Source organism: Phocoena phocoena, chromosome 13 (assembly GCF_963924675.1).
Source record: "Phocoena phocoena chromosome 13, mPhoPho1.1, whole genome shotgun sequence".
NCBI classification, from domain to species: Eukaryota; Metazoa; Chordata; class Mammalia; order Artiodactyla; family Phocoenidae; genus Phocoena; species Phocoena phocoena.
Genome location: NC_089231.1, coordinates 39,345,926 through 39,368,830, shown reverse-complemented (window position 1 = coordinate 39,368,830; position 22,905 = coordinate 39,345,926). Strand labels below are relative to the sequence as shown.

Below are 22,905 nucleotides of genomic sequence, written 5' to 3'. Positions count from 1 at the left end.
TACACAAAGCGCAGAGTCTCCCAAGTTACAAACCCAGAGCTGTCCCGGACTCCCTCCTCTCTCCTCTGTCCCCACGCTCGGCAGTCCGATTGCTAAAGACTGTGATTTCTTCTCCATTCCCCTAGCTCAGGCCCTCATCATTGCTTGCCTGGATTATTGCAATATCTTCTCACTCTTTTGTTCCTCTGTGAATCCATTCATTCAACAGAACTTTACTGAGCACGTACTATGTGCCAGGCACTATTCTAGGCCCCAGGACACAGCAGCAAACTAGATAGACAAGACCAGTGTCCTGAGGGGATGCACGTTCTCATGGGGTGCAGACAGTGATCAAAGTACGTGAGTAAGCTGAGGATCCAAGATTGCTGGCGTGTCTATGAAGAAAAGAGACAGGATGAGGTAGAGGTGGGACACTGAGACGGGGGAGGAAGGCCCATCTGAGGTGGTGGCCTAAAGAAGGACAGTGACAGAGGGGAGAGTAGTGGAGGAGCGCAGGTTTGGCAGGTGTGAAGGGTTGAAAGGAGGTGTGATGACGGGCAGGGCCTGGAGAGGTTGGCACCTGCAAAGTGGCATCCCCTGGAGGCTTCTCTGCTTATTCCCTCTTCCTAACTCCCTGCAACTGAAAACAGGGGATCCTCCTGGAAGTCAGATCTGACTACGCCATTCCTCTATTTAAGAAAATAAACAGGAGTGAAGAATGAATGAATGAATGAAAAACCTTAAAATCTTTTTCACAGCCCATGGGATGAAGCCCAAATTCTTTGAGTTGGTATGAGAGCTAACACCGTCTGTGGCCTTCGTGCTTCTATGGCCTGTCTTGGGTCATTCCTAAGATGTCTCTGAAGTTTCAGCCACACTCAACTTCTTCTGTTTCTTGAACGTGAAAGGCAGGTCATCAGGGAGCTTCCCTTTATCCATTCTCCTTGCTTTGCCTGGAGTGCTCTTCCTTCCCATTCTCAGGTTGGCAAACTCCTCCTCCTCCTGTAGGAGTCATCTGAGATATCCCCTCGTCCGCAAGGCCTCTTTCACAAGGTAAAAGGAGTTCCTGCTACTTGTCACCTGCACCTTGTTTATAACCCAGGAAGGAGCACTTGTCTGTGTCCACACCTCAGACTGAACAGTCTTCAGGTCGCACTTGTCTATCTGTTTGCCTTTGTCATCTGTCTCATTCCTCTCTAACCCCTGTGCCCAGCAGCACACCTGCCCAGAGTAGAAGTTCAGTAAGCACTTGAATGAAGGTCTCTTTTAAATATCACACATTTTATTAACAGATGCTGGGTTGAAGGAAGGGCATGATTTAATCAGAAATCAGCTACCTTAAAGGGGAGATGCTTTGAGTAATCACTCAAGGTGATTACTGAATGCTTGGGGTACCAGGTAGAGTCAGGATTTTTATTCCTTTCTGAAAATTAATGCAGTTTTAAAAATATTTAGTGCCACAGGACAACTAAGTTCATTATATGCAAGGGCAGCAAGGAGGCCTATAAGCAGTGCCAATATTTTCCTCACAATAGACTATGAATGTTTTCAAGCCATTGTAGAGACCTTGGTAGGGTTTCTAGAATTCTTCTTAATAGTGGAGGATGTCTGGTGACCATATGTCCTGGACTTTCTGGGGAATGCCGAATTCCATGTAATTTAATTCCATTTTAGAAAGGTGATTTAATCCATGTTTAATTAAATTCATTTGAATTTTTATAGCTTTGAATGATTTTTGAAATATGTAAATTCACGAATCAAAATAAAAAGTCTTTTGTCAGATTGTGTTCTAGCTTTTGATTCTGAAAATGTGGTCCTAGTAATGGCAAAGGCATCTTAGGGATGAAGACTTTGGGGGTAAGGGGGTGACTGTTACTGTCAGGAATAAATAACTTATAGAGCCAATCTCTTAAAATTCTTCCTTTATCATAGGGGGTTTTTAAAATGTGTATCAGTTAGCTCTTGCTGTATAACAAATATGCCAAAAAGACTGGTCTTAAAACAGCAATTATTGCTCATGATTCTGTGGGTCAGAGATTTGGGCCTGGTTCACCTGAAAGATTCTCAGGGAGCTACAGTTATCTGATGGCTTGACTGGGGCTGAATGGTCTAAGATGGTCTCATTCACCTGGTTTGGCATTTGGTGCTGCTGTTGGCTGGGCCATACGTCTTCAGCGGACTAGCCCGAACTTCTTCACATGTAGCAGCATTTCAGAAGGACAAGTCTCAAAGTGCAAACACTTTTGAGGCATCTATGTCTTCTGATGTTCCACTGGCCAAAGCAAGTCACATGGAAAATTGTTGACTCATTGTAGGAGAGGGCTACACAAGGATAAGGAAACAGAGAGGCATGATTCCCTGGGAACCTAGTGCTATAATCATCTGCCACAACCTGTCATCAGCATAGTTTCTTCTTGAAATGGTACTAGCACTGGCATCCACTTCACCTAAAAGCTGAATCAAGATGTACAGGTATGAATTAAAAAGAAAATGTGGGATAGCAATTTGGAAAATGATAACATCTGCTGTGTAAAGATGGCTGCCTGTCATGGAGGTTAATAGTAGTATAACAACGTAAACTCAAAGAAATGTTAATAGATTTTGACCTCCATTAAGAACGGTCAGATTGTTCAATGTTTGATGATACTAAGAAATTATTTTAAGCAGGACAGTGGTATGTGGTTATGGGTTTTAAAAATCCTTATCTTCTAGGGATATATACTGAAATATTAATGAGTGAAATTATATGATCTGGGATTTATCTCAAAAAAATCTGGCTGGGCTTCCCTGGTGGCGCAGTGGTTGAGAGTCCGCCTGCCGATGCAGGGGACACGGGTTCGTGCCCCGGTCCGGGAAGATCCCACATGCCGCGGAGCGGCTAGGCCCGTGAGCCATGGCCGCTGAACCTGCGCATCCGGAGCCTGTGCTCTGCAAGAGGAGAGGCCACAACAGTGAGAGGCCCGCGTACCGCAAAAAAAAAAAAAAAAAAAAAAAATCTGGCTGTGGGGTTGGTGGCAGGTAGTAAATGAGGCAAGATTGCCCGGGGTCGATAGTTGTTGAACTGTCATAGGTGATGAGCACAAAAGTCTTTGTATATGTTTGAAAATTTCCACAAAAATTTAAAAAGAATGTTTAGATCATTCAGTGGCCTCAAAGACTGGTAGAAGTTGTCACAGATGCCACCTTAGTCCACTCCTCACAGCTTTCTTGATAAGATGGGGTGGGATGTGCAAGCAATCAGTGCTGGCTGAGGAACCTGCTTGCTCCTCATCTTGATTTTATAGAGTGTTCTACATTTTTTTTTTTTTTTGCGGTACACAGGCCTCTCACTTTTGTGGCCTCTCCCGTTGTGGAGCACAGGCTCTGGATGCGCAGGCTCAGCGGCCCTGGCTCACGGGCCCAGCCACTCCGCGGCACGTGGGATCTTCCCAGACTGGAGCACGAACCCGTGTCCCCTGCATCGGCAGGCGGACTCTCAACCACTGCGCCACCAGGGAAGCCTGTGTTCTACATTTGATTAAAAGAGTCAGAAGGTATCTGACGAGGAGTCCAGCAAACAAAATACTCCATCATTTGGGTGAGATTAGAGATTGTTCAGGACATGGTTGATCTCACCTTGGGTCCCATGGAGGACACTGAACTTGTAGTTAATTAGATCTGACACCACAGATTCTGAATAAGTCTCTTGATAAGTGCTGTTCTCTCCAGGTGTTTTCCAGCCCTTAGTGGACTTGACTCTAATCCATAGTGCTCCCTAGTATCTGAAGAATTTGGAACTGCCATCAAGGCCCTGTACGTGAAAGTGCGTCTCTCTTCCTATCATCAGTGGACACTGGTGATTCTAAAATTCTTCTTGTAAAAACAAAACCAGGAGTGAAGACCAGCCCCAAATTTCATGTTACAGCATTCCTGACTGCCAAGCTCGAGACTGCCATTGGATCTCCTGGGATTCTGAGCCCCATTTACCCTCCGCCCCCATGCACCCTTTTCTTTGTTTAAGGGGATGGATGTTTTGTTGAGGATCTGAACTTTAGACAGCCCTCACTGAATTCCCTCTTATGGTGTCATTTTGATAATCTTTCAAGACTTTTCATGTAAACTTTCTGATTGTCTCCATCTTCCTTGACAAAAGGCAGTTAAAGTAGATTTCACTTTGTGCACACTCCGTGTACTTCTCTGAAAGGCACTGTGAGTGGAATGCTATTTGATCCTTGCATCTCTGAGGTTAGGCAAGGAATTAGAAATATCTGAACTCTACTTTATCCCCTAATCTTATCATTCCAAATGTGTGCTTAATTAGAAGCAGAATCAATACTTCAGGTCAGAATAAGTTCAAATGGTCTAGAATTTGTACATCTAAAAATGAAGAAAAAATAATTGGCTAGTAATATTTTAAAATACTCTCCTTGGTTAGGTGTATAATCATTCTCAAACTTTCCCCAGAGAATGCCATTTAAAGTGCTAAAGTTGAGATGATAAAAGTGGTTAACCAAATACATAACTTCTTTCTTAGTTCTTGCAGTTATACCGCAGACCCCCCTGTGCCGCACCCCCCTCCCCCAGGAAACAGACTTTCCAGTGAGATTTTGTAACAATAGAGCTTTTTCTGAACTCTTATCAATTCTTACCTCAAACCTCCCCAAATTATGTCTGACTTGTAAATTCTAAGGGAACAGAATAGTCAAAATATTATTAAATTGTCTTCATCTATCTGGGAGTTTGTTATAGAATGTATCTGGCATGTAGATAGAAGAGTTTTCACTAAATCAGTCTCACCCAAAAGCTAGAACTGGAAGAAACTGGAGATGGAGCAGATCAAGGGAGGCTGCACTCCTGAGAAACAGGCCGTGCATCTCAGGTGTCCATTCTCGTGAACAGGATGAGAGTGGCCAATCTAGCCCTGACTAAGCCAAGCTCACCTTGCTATGTGAACACAGTTGGCATCAATGCTTTGGACAGAGGAGACCACTGATTTTGCAGTAGCCAGGTTTTATGTAGACAGGTGATGTCAAAGCCAAATAGCATGGTTAGCCATCTGGGTCTTTATATTACTTCTCCATTTTCTCACTTGTCAGGACCACGTTGTGAAATGTGACCAAGAGCACACACAAGCCTGGAAAATATGTACCTTTGGGGTCCGGGGACCATGTGGGTCCTTGGGTGCCACATCAGAGAGACTGCTGGACTTGCTTTGGCCTGGCCCACCTGGTGTGCGAGGTGGCCTGACCTGTGTGATGGAGGAATTTGTGGGCATCCTAGGCCCTTTTATCCGAGGGCCTATGTTGGGGAAGAATGGTCATATTAATTGAGTACTAGCCACAGGGAAAGCCCTACCCTAGCTGCTTTATATATGTTAGATAAGTTTTCTTACCAAAAACCTGAAAATGCAATCCTCTTAGCCTCATTTGCCGAGAGAGAGGCTCTCAGGCAAGCAATTTGCTGCAGGTCACCCTTGGTCCACTAGTGGCCCAGGCAGCCACACAGAGGTCTAGTCAGCGATAACTTGTGCTCGTCTGACCGTGTAGTTTTTGAGAAGGTAGGTATAAAAATAATTAAAGAAGCTGGAGATACAGATAGGTGTAACCCATGGTTGAGAAGAGAGAGCTCCAATAAAGAGAAGCGTATGCATAGAGATGGTGGGCGTTAATGTGAGCTGAGAGAGCCATGGAGTAGGGTCCAGGATAGAGGAGATTAGGAGAGGGCCGAGCTGGGCCTTTGGACAGGGTACCACCCAACTAGAAGCAGGGCTCCTAGTGTAAGTGCTTTTAAGAGGAAATTTTTGTTAAAAACGTAATTCTAGAGGTCCAGTGTATTTCTGGTCTCTATTTTTGCGACTGCAAGTACAAGCAGGCTCCTGAGACCAGGCTGCAGAGGGTTCCGTGAGAGCCGCGGTGCGCGGGGATCTAAAGTCAGGCCTCTCAAAAGACCTGCAGGTGAGGCCGTTCGGCTCACCTCGTTTGTGGCTCCCGCCTTTCTCCTTGCTGTGCTCTTCTGAACAGCCTCGCTGGGAAGGCGAGCTCCGAAACTGTCAGGAACTCCGGGGCTTCTGCCGCTGGGCGTCAGGAGAGACTCCGCCTCCTGGACCAGGGAAGAGCAAAGGCGGTGGGGGCGGGGCGGGGGGCGCCCTCGAGAGATGACCTCGGAAAGGGCAGTGCTGGGCCGCAGAGTGAAGAGCCCATCTAATTACAAAATATTTCTCAGGTCTTCTCGTGACATCAGTTGACCTTTTTGTATCCGTTTGGGAAAATCACACAGTGGCGAGCATCTTTTGGTTTGCAGGTGGCGCTTTAGGATGCGTGTGGTTGTGATGACCTTGTGGAGAAGCCGCAGCCACAGGATGGGAAGAGACGGCGCAGAGTGCTCATTGGGGCGGGACTGTGAAAGGCTGTCAGGTCTGAGCTCGCGCTGGGCGCTCTCTGCTTTTCCAGGTGGCACTCAGGCTCGAGGATGGCGACGAGACGGCTGAACCACCCCCCAGCGGGTGCCGGGACCGGAGAAGGGCCAGTGTGTGTTCCGGCACGGGCGGCGAGCACCAGGGCGTGGACCGCAGGCGGAGCCGCAGGCACTCGGTGCAGAGCATCAAGAGTCCTCTGTCGCCTCCGTCCAGCCCCTGCTCCCCGTCGGCTCCCGACTTCAAGGCCAGTCAAGTGCGAGATCTTCCTGAAAAGTAAGTATTAACCCAGACGCGGAGAGGGGCGCGAGGATGCCGGAAAGAGGGAGCGAGGCCACAACCCCACCGGTGCCCTTGACCATCCCCACCTCTCCTGCTCCCTGCCTCTTCTCTACCATTAAACCATCACCCCTAATTACCCCGGAACTTCCCAGGGGCGAGGTGGCCCTGGTGACATGCGTAGACTTGGTCTTACTAACGCCGTGAACTCATCTTCACCCACTTGTGTTTTCATATTATTTAGCATCTCAGTTAATAACCTGTGTAGAAATGCTGTGCTTTATCAACTAGAAAAGAATCCAAAACACAAAACTTTGGCCTAGAAATAAATGGTATGCCACCACACGAATGCGAGATCGATAGAGTCTGAGGTACTCATGATAATACATGGTTGAGGTTGAGTTAAATGGAACAAATATGTGCTTTCATATAACTTCAGTAAATACTGACGCCATCATTCATTCAGTCAGTCATGCAGCATACTTTTTTATTAAGTGTCTGTTATAGGCCAGGACTGTTTGAAACCGTGAAGACATATACATAGAAAAGGTATGATCTCCATTCCTGTGACCCTCCCATCTGGGCAGGGAGAAGGTAAGAATGAAGACAAGGACATAAAAAGAAATAGATTGACAGTCCCATGAGAAATTATGTATGTCCAAAATATAAAATTTGACAAAATCTATAGGAGCTCAGAAGTGGTTCCATAGAACAGAGGTGTAGCAGAAGGATGGCCATGCTGCTCTGGGGCCTGGGTCCAGTTATATCTTCCCAAATGGATGCTCTCAGTTCACTAGGGTGGTGGGACTCTGTGGACCAGTCCATGACAGCCAACTCCACTGAGGCTGACAGATACACTGGTTGCCAGTGCACCTCTTCCTGCTGCTGGCGGAAACCCTGCTCGCATCACTTGACTGAAGCGTTTCCCCCCCCATCATGGAGATCCACCTGGGAGCCAAATGTAGGTCAGGAGGCTGCTTGGTGTAGAAGAATATAAGTGGTGTGACCTTAAGATAGTGAGGTCTGTCACCATCCACATATGTCCCTTCCGCTCTATCCCTAAGGGGACACCCACCCCATCCCCACCACTACCAAGAAGTGACTTGAGCAGTCTGGTACTCATGGGATCACTGGAACATGAACCGGTCCAGGCCTTTGGGTGCCCCCTATTACAGAAGGAGAAGGAGGACATCGGTCTGCGAGTGATGTGCAAGGCATGGTCCATGTTGACACCCTTCTCCATCACCTAGCCCTCCACCTACAGGTTTTTCTGTCTCTAAGAGTCTGTGTATAGCAATCTCTATTTTCGTGAAAAGAAGACCAAAACTTCTGAACGGACTGAGGAATGAGAACCTCTACTATGAACATTGTACTTTGTCATCCAAGATCTTCAAGAAACTCAGGCGGTGCTCAGAGGGCCCTGGAAGCTCTCTGTAGTGCTGCCTCTGGCTAATAGCTTGAGAAATTAACATGGAGAGAGTTAAGGAAAGTGTACACAGTGGGCTGAAAAATCGGTTTAAAAGCACCAAAGAGGCTGAAGCTAGGAGTTAGAAGGCCTTGTTAGCAGCATTTGGTGTTCTTTTGCTCTGTCTGACTTGGGTCATGTTTGTTTCTGTTCTATTTCTTGTTTTTACACTTTTCAAAGGTGTGTTGTGAGTTCAGGTGACCACACCTTGTGATATGTTGGCAAAGGTAACAGCAGTGGAGTGGACCTTCCTGGGCACAGTTTTGAGCCTCTGGGCTTGGTGGGATCTGGAACGGGAGGCCACAGATGGTCCTCTGAATGTTCCTGCCTCAGTGTTTTCAAATAGGACTGATTTTTCATTTTAATGAAATTATTACTTTAATGTAAATTTCATAGCATTTGTTTAAGAAAAATACACTTTCCTGCTTACCAAGAAAGGTAAAGGTTTTCAGATTGATGATTATGAAGTGGCTTCATCCATGTAGCCTGTTGGAGGGATTTTGCCCTGTGGCCCCAAAATGACACCGTAATTTTGGCAGAAGTGGGAGTAGGATAGAGGGAAAGTGTGACGATAAGCAAATTGGGAAGCAATCCCTGCGTGCATAGCTTAGTCACCTGCTCAGCATCTGTGCCTCAAAACGTTACCTTAGAATCAAGAAGTTCATTGTGCTCTATTCCCCGTAGACCTTGAAAGACACAGACGCATGCCTGACCTAGATTACTCTTCATCTGTGCGAACGTTCCGGCCCTGCTTACCGCTAACTTGTAGCAACATGCCTGCCTATGTCACATATGAAGAATTTTAGGCTGAATTGTATTACTCTGTGTCCCAACTAATGCCAATACTTCTGAAAAGAAGGTAGAGCTATGTTACAGGGTAGAGATTCACGTTGTCCTAAACTGTATATGGCACTCTGCACTCAGGTGGTTCTTCTCTGTCACTTGAATTGGATTCTCATGATGGTCCTCTGTAGGATCCAGGCAGGGCAAGTATCATTACCCTCACATTACAGATGAGAAAAGAGTCAGGGGCTTGGTGCCTTGTGATGAATCTCAGGACTAGGGAGCTAAGCCCTGGGTTAAACCTGAGTCTTTGGCCTTTGCCGCTCAATGTCCGAACCGTATAGAACCACTTACCACCCTACTGTTCCTAAACGTAGTCATTGAGTGAGATGAGTGAGATTTGTACTTCTGACTTTTTAGACAGGGAATTTGTTTACATACCATGTATGTGTATTTTTATTCGGGTTAATATAAAAATCAAGGAGAGTCGAACAGGAGAAAATCCCCCAGTCTTCTTACAGACTTAGGCCGGCTAGGCTATGTGCTTAAATAAGGACGAGTAAGCCTCAAAACTCACATTGCTCTTCTGAAGAAATAGAAGTCCACAGTGAGCATTTACCAAATAAGGTATGAGTTTATTGGTCATCTGCCACCTAAAAGTACCTCTTGTGACTATGTGTGCCATGGTGAGTTTCACCTTTGCGATTAAATTTACAGATCTGATTGGAAGAAAAATGTCGGTGCTTTCATTGTTTTACCAAGAAAGTTATTTTTAGCATCTAATCATCAAAAGAGCCAGTGTCTCTGGTTTAAATTGTAATAGTATATAATGTTAGGACTAAAAAGTCTTCAGGGTTGTCAAGCCCAGACCAGAAGCCCTTTCCGTGTACTCAGCCTCGGACATTCTCCTCCCTGAGGCACCCCATTCTATCTTTGGACTTTTTGGCTTGTTAGTAAAGTCACCTGGTCTAAATTTGCTCTATGATGTGGTAGCTCTGTTGGCGCTTAGCCTTTCACTATATGGATAGAATTTCCCTATAATGTTTCCCTCTTCATCCTGGTTCTTACCTCTGTCAGCACACACTGGGTCTTCTTGCTGCTCTGTATATCCATCTCTCTGGCAATGAACTTGGCATGGGACTTTATAATATATAAAGTTTAATTTCATCCTGTTGAGTTCCACACAACATTCTAACCCATAGAGGTAATTTTGAACTTCATTTAGTCGTTCATGTTAGCAGTTGTGCCATCCAGCTTTCAGTCATGTGTATATTTTAATACACATGGAAGAGTGACCTGGCGGGTAGTGGATGGTGACAGCAGCTTGGAAGTAGATGGTACAGACGACTCCCACATTCCTCAGAGTCAAGGGTTGGAAATATTCTCTGTCAAGGGCCAGGTAATAAATATGTTAAGCTTTGCAGCCCAGACAGTCTTTGTTGCAACTATGGCTGCTTTTATGCTTTTTTTGTAGCATAAAAGCAGCCATAGAAAACAGGCTAGAGAATGAGTGTGGCTGCCTTCCACTGAGACTTTATTTATGGACACTGAGATTTGAGTTTTACATGTCATGAAATATTCTTTAGATTTTTTTCCCCCAGCCATTAAAAAAAATGTGAAAATCATTCTTAGCTGACAGACTGTACCAAAACAGGTGGTGGGCCACATTTGGCCCACAGGCTTGCCAACCCATATTCTAAGGGGCTGCGTTTCTTGAGGGAAGTTGCAGGGGAAGTGGTTTGGAGTTGGCAAAGAGGAGTATGTGGGTAAGAGAGAAGAACCCGTCACGCCATATGAGAAGTCTGTTAGGGAACAGCATCCTTAAGTCCAGGGTTAGAGCAAGGAATATTCCATGAAGGTGTGGAGGCTGTTTGCTGATGGCTGCTCATGCGTTCCCAGTGGGAGGCTGGGGGGGTTGGAGAGGGTGGAGAAGAGTCAGACTAGGGGGACATACTGAACCAGTGCGGGGGAGGGTGTGTGGCAATGAGCCCAGAAAAGGATGTGCTGCTCAGGGATGTAGAGGCAGGCTGGGACCAGTCTCAATGGCCCCGAAAGGCAGTGGTCTTCAACCGGAAGTGATTTTGTCCCTAGGGGACACTGAGCAATGCCTTGGCACTTTTTGGGTTATCATAGCTGGGGTGGGGAGTGCTGTTGGCATCGGTGGGTGAGTCTAGGGACGCTGCTAAACATTCTGCAGTGCAAGGACAGCCTACCGCAATGAAGAATTATCTGTTCTAAAATGTCAACCCTGCCTTAGGGGAAGGCACGTAACTGGTTGTGGTTTTCACCTCCTTGGGACGATGCTGAGGCAGGGAGTCTTTAGACTGTTGGAAGCAGGGTAGCTTTCTTGAACTTTGTGGACCTATCTTAAATGCTCATGTGCATGGGTCAAAACTGACTTTTTTTCCCAGAGAATGTAATTCTTAAATTGGGGGGCTACTGTATAGATAGTACAGTAGAGTCCCTTTTTTGTTTTGTTTTGGTTGGGTTTTAACTCCATTTAGCAAAGTTTTCTACTTCACATTCTCAGGGAATATGCTGAGCCCTCTTTGAGAACCAAAAGTTTGACTAAATCTCATGATTTTCTCAGTAGCTGAAATGCCCCGCATAACCAATTCTAATCAGCTTCACACCTGCCACGTTCCAGAAATACTGACGTAGTGGAACGTGACACCAGCATGCAACAAAATGGCAAGACAGAAAAATGATGATATGACAGAAGGTGTGGTCTTCTGCAGCCAGGCTCTGGAACCTGATTGGAGGAAGAGGAACACAGGGGACAAGCTCACTAGAGCCACCTCTGTCCACGCAGTGTTCACAGGTGTTTAGGTGGAGTTGAGAACTCAGCTTGAGGAGGAGAGGTGGATGCCCTCCTCTCGACTGATGGTGTCATCAGCTGGGGGTCCAGAAGTGAAAAAGTTAAATTCAAGAATTGCGATTTCGTCCATGGAGGTTAGATTAGGGGTAAAAATAAGGAAAAAAGGCTTAATATTTGTTGTACAAAACTACTCATTCTAATACATTGAAGGTGATCAGGAAGTAGACAGACTGACCAGGAGTCAAGGGTTGTGGCCAGGCCTGGAGCTTGCAGTTGGGAACGACTGGATGCAGTAGCTTGACCTACAGACGTGCCTGACCCTCCAGCAGCACAGAGAGGTTGTGGCCTGGCCCCCTTGGTCCTGGAGAAGGGGAGACCAGGAGGGACCATGCCCATGTGGGCTACAGGCCACGGGTACTGACGGAGGGTAGCTAGCCCACCCATGCTGCAGCGAGGAGCCTGGCAGGGTGTGGTGTGGGGACAGACCGTGGACACCAGCAGCAGAAACTCAGTCTGCGCACATTCTCACCAGCGTGGAATTTGGAATCACTGCTGTACAGGACGTAGAATGGAGGTGCTTGGCTCTGCCACTACTAGCCCTGTACCCATTTAGACATGGCGCCTGGCACAGAGTGAGAACAGAATAAAGAGCAGCTCTTTTATGTTTTCAAATAATGTACTGAGTGCTTAAGTATCCGCCAGGCATTATGCTAAGAGCTTTAGTGTACTACGCTTTTCACTGTTACCCTATGAGGTATACGTACTGTTATTATCTCTACGTGACAGGAGGAAAAACTGAGGCACAGAACATTGAAGTAACTTGTCCAGAGTCCCACAGCTAATCTATGTGGAGTTGGTTTTAGAGTTCAGGTGGTCTGGATCCGGAGTCTCTGCCCTTCGCCATTTTATTCAACTACCCTTTTTCCCCCCCTGTGATCCTGTAGAAATAAAACAAATATACTGGGTACTTGGCGATTAGTAAGCAATTATCAAATGCGTGTTGCCATTCTTCTATATTATTAGTTCTGGTTTTTTGTCAGTACATTTAAAAAATTACTACAATACATTAAAAATTATTACTTGGTGTTCCATTGTAAGGATATACCATAATACCGTAGCGCCTTCATTCATTTTGCTACGGCTTGATTCCAGTTTTTTTCCTAGTACCAAACTTTCTGTAATGAACGCACACACATGCGCACACACACACACACACGCACGTGCACATACATTAACATTCTTTCAGGAGAGATTCTTAGAAGTGAAATGCCCTAGATCATGGGACACTTACATTTTGTAATATTGTATTACATATTGGTGTCAACCATATTGCTCTCTAAAAGGCCATATCAACTGGCTGTTCCACCATAGGCATATGACTGGCCATTTTCCCACACCATCACCAGCACTGGATGTTAAGAATTTTTCAGAAGTTTTACTGCTTCATTGGCTGTGGACATTTCCTTTTCTGAGTACAGTCTGTTTATATCCTTGGCTCATTTGTCTCCTGAAAGGTTTAAGCATTTTAATTGGTGTACAGCCATTCTGTTTTTAATGTGGAGATTTTCAGATACAAAAGTAGAGAGAATGTAGTATTTTTAATACATTATAGATATTAACTTTTGGACAACTATGTCACAAACATTTTCTCCCTATATCTTAACTATCTTTAAATTACTTTATGGCGTCTCTTGATATATGCATAAAACATATTGTTATAGTGTCCAATCTGTTAGTCTTTTCCTGTGTGGCTTTTAGGCGTCATGCTCACTCAGGGAAGTGTGTCCTCTTTCTAACTGCGGCCTCTCTCTGTTGTCCTGGGAGAATGCTCTCTATTTTTCCTTCACTCTCTAGGAGGTGAGTAGTAGCGGCAGTGGTGATAGCAGGAACCACATTTATGGAGCACTTACTTTGTGCTGACTATGGTGCTAAACAATTTGACATATGTTGTAAATTCCATGAAGCAGGTGGTAGTATTCTCCCCATTTTACAGATGAGGAAACTGAGGCACAGGGAGGTTAAAGAACTCGCCCCAGATCTCACAGGTGGTAAGTGGCACAGCTGGGTTTGAACCCAGACCAGACAGTCCTAGTCCAGAGCCTGCACTCAGAGCTAAACATCCCTGGAACTAGTCTCTGAATCTATAGAATGTGTTCTGTAGTAACAAGCTTTTCTCTTTTGAGGATGAATTAGTTGAGAATTTGTTGAGAAAGCAAAAAATCATTCAGAGCAAATGTTTATTGGAACTTGGTCATCCCAAGAGCTGTGTTGTTTATAATCACTGTTAGATTTTGATCCTGAAATAATCATACTGGTTGGCTTGTTCTTCTCATCAATTGGCACTGAAGACAGTTCCTAACGAGGAGTTCTGAGAATGTTCAGAGCAATAACTGCAACACTGGAACAGCCTTCCCAGTTAATCATAACTAACCAGCCGTAATCTTGGTGATGGGAGCAGGAAAGAAGGTATAGAGAAGAAAAGTTCACGGTTGAGAGGAAGCCACAGTTAACTATCAATTATCGGAGGCTACGCTGTCCTCACGTTTTGGGGGATCATACCTGATGTGCACCGGTTAGTGGCCCAGTGGGTGGTGGGCAGAAGAGAGACAAGCCTTGGGGCTGAGCCTCCAGGGTGGGAGCTGGAGGGAGGCAGTTGGAGAGGGTGTGGCTTTCTATTTTCCTGCGGGAGTAGGAAAGGGTATTGGCACCTTTCTACTAGCCCCAGGAACCAGCGGGCAGATGGGAGATCCTAACTCTGAAACTCTGCAGGGTTGGGGAGGCCATTTTCCTGCATTTTGTCAGGAAGGAGGCATATTTGGATGCTTAGTTCTGGAACTAAGAGGGCCGTGCCTTGCCCTCTGGTCTGTGTCATGCCTTGTCCACAGGGCTTCATTGCCAGGGCCTACGGATTCCACTCCTCCTTTAGCTACAGGATCTGCAGCAGAAATAGCAGAGTAGCCCTAGTTCTGTCTTTCTTGGAAGTAGTTGGCAGTGAACAATCGATTTGCAAGCAAAAAACCTATTATATAAATAGTAGTGTTATGGAGTCCAAGCTCACCACAACAGCCCAATAAATTGAGAGACCAAGCGTTGGGACAAGGAACAGTGACTTTATTCGGAAAGCCAGCAGACCCAGACGATGGTGGACTGGTGTCGCAAAGAGCCATGTTACCTGAATTAGAATTCAGACTTCTTTTATACTAAAAGGGGACAGAGTATGACTGGTTGCTGCAAACTTCTTGGTGCCGGCCAGACAGAGGGGATGTGATAATCTTTTGTTTTTGCAGCTGTCCACGTAGGTCTGGTCACGATGTTGCTGGAAACCTCCAACAAGACAAACGTCATTCTCTGTTCTGCAACTTCTTATGTCTATGTGTGTGACAAGTGTTATACCTTTAAAGGTCAAGCCTGGGAGGCAGAGCTTTGAGAACGGGCTACCATGTATATTTCAGGCTATAGACAACATTCTTTTATAAAGGCACAGAACCAGCAAGACTAAGCACAGGCAACAGAGGTTAGAGCTAAAGGACTAGATCCAATACGGAGTCAGGTTTGTTCTTCTCTGTTACAGTAGGGGTTGTATCATTGGTGTTAACCTACGGAATTTACGACTCAGGTGACCTCAGTCCTGGCTCCTGGGGAAGGTTTGGCCAAGTGCAGAACAGGAGCAGCCACAGGTTGTTGAGGGCACAGGCACGGCCTTTCCAGCTGCAGTTCCCTCTTCCTCCCCAGGCTTGGCCTCGGTCTCCTCCGCTGTAAACTCAGGGCGCTGATGCCGCTTTAATAGAGTGGCAGGGGAGTCGAGAGAGGCAGCGCAAATGTGGGGTTAGCTCAGTGTTGTTGTAGTCACTCCATGCCCTGGAGCTTTCCCGGATTTTGTGCTATTAAAGAAGGTAATCGTTAAATAAATATGAACGTGAACTGGGGAGAAGATTCTGTGCACTGGCATAACCATGCTAGAGGATTCCCCGCAGCTAGATTAACGACCACTGGTACCATGAGCGGCAAGTATCTACTTGGGAAGATTGATCTGACGGTAATGGTTCGTTACCAGTGGGATTCACCAGCAAGGGATGTGACCTCCTCAGGTAGGTATGATTAGAATACAGCCCGTGATCCAGATTTACCAGTTAATGTTCCGAAGCCCTTTGTGGTGTCCTGAGTATTGAACATCAAAGGGAGGATAGGAGGGGAGATGGCTGGGGGGTGGGGGGCTGGGCAGAGGGCTGTGAACTTGGAACTGAGAGCACCTGCTCCAAGAAAGGGCAGAGCAAAAGGTATGAGGAAGAGGTCACTTTGCAAAAGCTCCTGATTACTGGCGTAGGACTTCTGGTTTCTCAAAAGATTCACTGTGATCAGATTGCAGATTTCTTTGGGGGTTTGGACTTTGCTGAATTGAATTTGGGGGATTTTTCTAGATTCTGAAGAAAATGGCAACATTTTCAGTTTGAGATATCTGGGTCACAGGTAGAACGTCCCATAGACAGTTGGATAGGCACCTCTGGAACTCTAAGCTTGGGCTTAGATGCCATAACCCAGGGAAAACAAACCAAGTGAGTAGAGAAGTGAATGGATAAAGGGTAGATTTGTCATGAAATTCTGAAACTGAGAAGTTCACTCACTTCCCAAGTCAATGAACCTTGATATTGGTTGTCTTCAAGAGTGAATGCTTCTCAAGCTAGAGTGGCCTTCCTTGGTGTGATGTTGCAGGAAGAGACAGCCCTTTACTGTGGGAGTGGTGAACACGCTTCAAAGAGAAGGAAAGGTTTTTGTTTCTGGTTACATCTTTGACTTGCTTTGGGTATTTTCTTTCAGTGTCAAGCCTGCTTGCCCTTGCCCTTGCAAACTCTCCATTTTCTGTAATATATGTCTTCCCATCCATGTCCTGACTGTTCACAGCCCTTTCTAGTAGAGCTGATTTTGTTGGCAGTTCATGCAGGTACAGGTTGTGGGTGGTCCTTCTGGAGAGCAAGCATCTCTCTCTTTATATCCCTGGCAATTCCAGGATCCCTTTGGAGATGGAGCAGGGGCTTTCTAATGATTACTAAACTGAGTCGATTAAATCCAATCATGGAAGGAAGAATGAGATTGTCTCTTTTACAAGAGTCTGTGGAGGGAGCCTGGTAGTTAACTCTTCAGTGATGAAGGTTGAATTAGCAGGGAAATAAAACCCTGAAAATGTCGGCTGAGGAGGTCAAATCTGACATGGCAAAAAAGGTGTTTATAGTGGACCAAAGTGATGCTGGTGAAGCATTTTGCAAGGGACCCCTTTGGAATAGGCTTTGGAAATTGACGAGGAGAGACCCAAAGAAAGAGAGACCTGGCCTAATGTCATTCTTGTCTCACACATGTGTTCAGTGAGCTGACAGTGATCACAGAAGCATCCTATCCTTGTAGAAAAAAACATTGATTTCTAAGGGAGGTATGTTGATGTCTCAGACACTGATGAGGGTTGGCATGGGCTATAGTTGTGGTCCAAGTTTGTCTATATCAGGGCATCATTGATTCTCCTCATGGCGGAATGGGGCCTCGGTGAGATGGGCAAGCGGTGAGAACTGGTAGACTCCCTATACGCTTGAATACATGAAAAGAATCTGAAAGAAAGAAAGATTCACAGCTTCTTCCAGTCCTTAAAAAGAAGAGGCATTTATTTCCAGCCACAAAGAAATGATCATAGTGGAGGTAGCAGAGCTTCATGGTCAGGAGCTTAGATGCTAAGGTTGGACTACCTGGGTTCAGATCCCGGCTTCTAGCTCTGTGACTCTGGGCAAGCTCCTTAACCTCTCTGTGCCTCAGCTCCTCAGCCGTGAATGGGGTAGTAATAGTACCACCTCAGCAGCTCCTGCGAGGAGTTAAGGGGTGAACCCTGTAAAGTGCTTTGCGTGAGAGCACCCGTCAGAGAGTTGGTTAAATAACTAGAATAAATGAGTGACTGCGGCCTCACCCCCACCCCCCCAGCCCAGTGAGAGTCTGATTTCCCTGGAGAGAAACAGGAGGCAGAGCCAAGCCAGGTAGAGGGAAGCCTGCCCCTTGCCCTGGGAGAGTGGCCTGCAGAGCAGGGAAGCCTGGGCACATTTGGGACGGGTATCTGCGGCCTAAGTGCCATTTGAACATCCTGATAAAGCGTGCTTCCCAAAGACACAACAACTCAGTGAGGAATCCGAGACAATTATATCACACTTCAGGAATACTCCATTACAGTAATCACGTTTGCCTCCAGAGAAATTATTTTAATTCCTGAGGTTTGTTTTTTTTTTCTTTTTCCCAGTCATGCAGTTCTGGTTTTATAAACATGAGTTTAAACATTGACTGGAGATGAGCCCCCATGAAGAAGCGGCCAGTCGGGACCTGCTGAGTGCAGGCCTTGGTCTCCCAGAGGTCTTGGGACAGAACAGGGTGAGCGGGTGGAGGGTATCAGGGCTTCGTGCCAGTGGCAGGCCTTCCGAAGTGCAACAAATACTTACTGGACTTAGGAAGATATTTTTCTTTCTTTATCTATATTTTTTTCACTTATATCAAGCTTTGCAAAATTGAGTTAGAAGAGTAAATGATTTTGATTGTGAAAAGGGGAAAAAATCATGAAGCAGAGAAGAAGTGCTTTGGGACTTCCTTGGTGGTGCAGCGGTTAAGAATCCACCTGCCAATGCAGGGGACACGGGTTCGAGCCCTGGGGAGATCCCACATGCCGCAGAGCAGCTAAGCCCGTGCACCACAACTACTGAGCCTGCGCTCTTAGAGCCCGCGAGTCACAACTACTGAGCCCACGCGCCACCACTACTGAAGCCCACACACCTAGAACCCGTGCTTCACAACAAGAGGAGCCACTCAATGAGAAGCCCGTGCACCGCAACGAAGAGCAGCTCCCAGCTCGCCACAACTAGAGAAAGCCCATGCGCAACAATGAAGAGCAACACAGCCAAAAATAAATAAAATAAAATAAATTTATTTTAAAAAAAGAAAAAGAAGAAGTGACTTTGCAGTTGTTAAAATGTGGCTGGGACTTGGGTCCACATCCATAATAGTTCACGCCCTCAAGTAAACGAGCAAGCCACCAATTCTCTATAAGAGAAACCCCAGCACTGAGTATATTATTTCACAGTAAGTATACAGGGATAGACTTCTTAGTCAGTCCTGACATTCTCTGAACTTTGATGTTATGATTACTGCCCTGATTTTGTTGAGCCAGGAACAGTAGCTTATGAGCCAAAGGAGAACAAAATGATATTCGTTCATTCCTTCATTATTCACCAGCTTGTATTTTCCTGTACATGCCAGATTTTCGGTTCTGAGGATAGAGTGGTAAGCATGACCCTTATGACTCTTCCAGCTTCATAAGACAGTGTGCACATAAATATTGTAGCAAGTAAATGTGTGTAGCTTTGGAAGAGGGCTTTTGAAGGCTGCAAACAGGGCTGTGTGCAGGTAGCAGGGATGTAAGGATATGCACTTGACAATAACATGCAGCTCACAAGGACATGTGCAGGGATTGTCATTACAGCGTCACTTGTAACAGCAACTTGGGGAGTGGCTAGATAAGGAAAACATGGCATGGCCGCATGATGGGACGCAACTAGCAATTATAAGAAATGCGCCACACCAGAAGTACCAACATACTTGCCACATCAATTGCTGTATTAAAAGGACTGTAGAATAATATATGTTAAAACGTTCTTTTTTAATCCGGAAATTTACCCACCGAATTTATAACCGTGGTTACCTCTGGTCAAAGGGGACTTAATTTTTATCAGTAATATTATACTTTTTCAAAGGGAGTATGAATCTTATAATTAAATATTAATTTAAAAGATTTTTTTAGAAAAGAGGATAGTGGGATGGGGCAGGGGTTGGGGGGGGGGTGCTGTCCAAAAAGCCTCCTCAGGCATTTGGGCTGAGTCCTGAAGGATGATTGGTGGTGGTGTGTTGAAGTCCAAAGCATGTGAAAAGGCAATTCGAGTTCTAGAATCAAACTGAGTCATGAGTTTGAAAGATGGACCTACACACAAAACTCTGAAATGGGGTTGGCTTCCTCTTGGTGGTTACATTTGATATCTGCCTCTTAAAGACACACATATCATGTCTCTTTCTAACTTGGAGTCTTTCATTCTTTAGTATCATTGCCTTCCTGTTTGTGAAAACATGAAACAGAATGTGTGTAAGGAATTCTGTTATTCGAAACGTTTAAAAGTGAGCTTGGCTAGACAGCACACTATTTGACTAATAGTTGTACAACTTCTGGAGATGAGAGAACTTGTCTGATGTCCACACAATTTCATTTCGTCAGCTATCATAGACTACCAGAGATGAAGGCTCCTGTTCTGCTGTTCCACTGTATTTTATGGGTGACATAAGAGAGCCTCCGGGTCTCAGGATGGAGCCAAGCCAGACACAGGCAGTGCTGCTTTCACCTCTGGAGGCCGCCATCTTGAAACCTCAGCCTGGGTCTGTGCTTGGCGTCCCTGCTGTTTCCAAAATGTCACAGAGAATTCCACTCTACCTTCATCTTAGTTTCTCTTCTGCTCTCTCAGGCCTCTAAGAGACACTTAAGGCAATTCGGTAGTATTTCTGGCTTGGAATAAAGTCTTTTTTAAACATAAAATCAAAGTACCCACAAAAGAAAGTAGTGAGACACCTCATAGTCCGCAGTTATCCTTGGATTGATTTGTTTTACTCCTAAATAAACCTGCAACCAGGCTACTAATTGTGTTTTTCTTCCTATTGGTTTTAGGCTATGCAGACTGGAATTCCATTATATTAAACTGCTCCATGTTTTCCGCAGAAATAATGTGCTGGATCCATTAGTATTTTATTCTAAAACAAAATAGCAAAATAATGGCTCATGCATTAAGGTTCTGGCCAGTTGTCCAGTTCCTGGGTATATTTAGTATCCATGGCCTGTAAATATGCTCCTTCTAAACTCTGAGTGTTACAGGGACAATAAATACTTTCCTGTCTAACTTTGGGTTCTCACCATGGAAACATCAGAGCAACAGCTGGGCTCTCTTAAACGTCTTTTCATTCTCTTAGTAGCTGGCAAAAATCTTTTGAGGGAAGCTTCTTTTTTTTTTTTTTTTTGGTGGATAACAAAACTATTTTTGAATGAAATCACTGCTTCAGTTGGTCAGATATACGTCTTAACTGATTAAGATAACTAATTGGAAAATTTCAAATCTCTTCTTGGGGCCTTGGTAACCTAGAAACAGCCTTGAAGTGAGCAGAAAGTATGAGTCACCAGGAGGCTAAGTTCAAACTCCAGTTGAAGTGTACTCTCTCACAGAGGGATGCAGTGTTTGCTCCATCTGAGGGATACAGATGGAGCCCAAGGGGGCATTTTGTCTGACAGAAATTTAACACACTATTTCTTGTTTATTTGTTTTTGTTTGTTTAAATTGTAAATTTTTAATTGTAAAATATACATAACAAAGTTTACCGTTTTAACCATTTTTAATTGTACAATTTAGTGGCATAATTACATTCACAGTAACACACTATTTCTATGACATATTTTTTTCATCTAATTATAGTATGCCATATGCATTTTACAGAACTAAATGGGGCATTTAAAATGCCTGCATCTTATCTAAACCTTAATACAGAACTTACTAACTAGTTGCCACAAATGGGTCACACCTGTGTCAAGACACTGATTTCTCCCCGCCCCCCGTCCCGCCTCAGGGCAACCAGGCAGGTCTGGGGTGACTGGGGCACTGGGCGGGTCTCCTGTCCGTTACTCTGGTGGCCTGTGCAGATGTTCTTGTCTATGCCCTGTGTAGGGAGGACTGAGAAGCGCCATCCAGGGTGCTATTGCTTAGAAGGAAATGTGCAGTGACGGTAGAGCAATGAAACCAGTTTAGATTCTGCTTCAGGTTCATGACGTCGCCAGTTCTTACTGGCAGGTTGTGTGATCTTGCCTTCTCTGGACCTCGTCTTTCTTATCTGCAACGTGGGGAGATCTCCAAGGTCATTTTTCCAGTTCTTGCCACTCTGTCTGTTGACCATCCATAGCGAGTATCTCCATGCTGAGCACCATGCGAGGTCCACTGGGCCACAGGTCTGCAACAGGCAACGAGTATTTACTGGATGTCCGTGGCGGCTGGGTCCACTAGAGAAACAGAGCAGAAGGAGTAACTCCAGGCAGGGAGAATGGCTCCTTTGAGGACCCCAAGCTGAAATGCCCTTGGTGTTGGGTGGACAGCTCAATAGACGGATTAAGACTAGGGTGGGGGAGTTGCTGAAGGGAGAGAGGGAGATGAAGTTGGCGAGATGATGGGGGTGTTAGCTGAGCAAGTTGGACTTAATCCTAAGGTTAGCGTGTACGTGTTGGAGCAGGAGAGTGTCATGTGTAAAGTCCCATCTTGTCCTCTGGTCAATTCCTGCTTGGCCTTCTGAGTTTTGCCCCAAGAGCACTGTGGAAATTTTTCTCACTTGAGTACTTCCTGGTACAATTAGATTAATGTCTTTCTCCCCTACAGACCTGTAAACATTAAGGGTGAGAACCTCTACTAACCACTGTACCTCTGCATCTTGCACATAATAAATGCTCAATAAATAATTGTTGGGTAAATGGAGAGCCCTTGCCCCATGGTTACACTTCTTCACTTTTAAAAAGTGTTTGTATTGTTACTTATTATGGGAAATCTCTGTACCTTGTGCTCAATTTTGCCGTGAAACTAAAACTGCTCTAAAAAATAAAATCTATTTAAAAAATTCTAATTTTCTAGAATTGAATTAATCATAATCCTTAGTTCATGATACACTGACATCATTGGTCCATGTGTGGCCCTCTCCTAGTTTATTTATTTTATTTAGTTTATTATATTTTATATAAATATTATAAACGTGATTAATATTATTAATATTAATTATTAATGTTATATAAATATTAATATAAAGAACATCCATGAGACTACGGTCTAGCTAGAAACCCAGAGCATTACCCTTAACTTACTGTGAGCTTCCAACTTTCACATCTCTGAACCTGGGTAACCAGCACTCTTAAATATCGTTTAGTGTTGTCTTATGGGTTTGTTGTTAGTATTATCAGATATATATATATATATATATAAACAATAGTATATTATACAATTTTGCCTCTTTGAACTTTATAAAAATATTAGAATATTGTAGTTTCTCTTTGCATTTGTCTTCACTCCACATCATGCTTCCAGTGTTCATCCATATTGTCATGTGATG

The 22,905-nt window shown here is 44.9% G+C and overlaps 1 protein-coding gene across 2 annotated transcripts in view; it reads left to right on the top strand.

Annotated features, from left to right (window-relative positions):
• FHOD3 (formin homology 2 domain containing 3) overlaps positions 1 to 22,905 on the top strand; it is a 494,793-nt gene that overhangs the window by 313,219 nt on the left and 158,669 nt on the right. For both annotated transcript variants that reach the window (XM_065890566.1, XM_065890567.1), the window contains exon 10: positions 6,408 to 6,646. In XM_065890566.1, the coding sequence (XP_065746638.1) occupies positions 6,408 to 6,646 (239 nt within the window). The remainder of the gene's footprint in view (positions 1 to 6,407; positions 6,647 to 22,905) is intronic.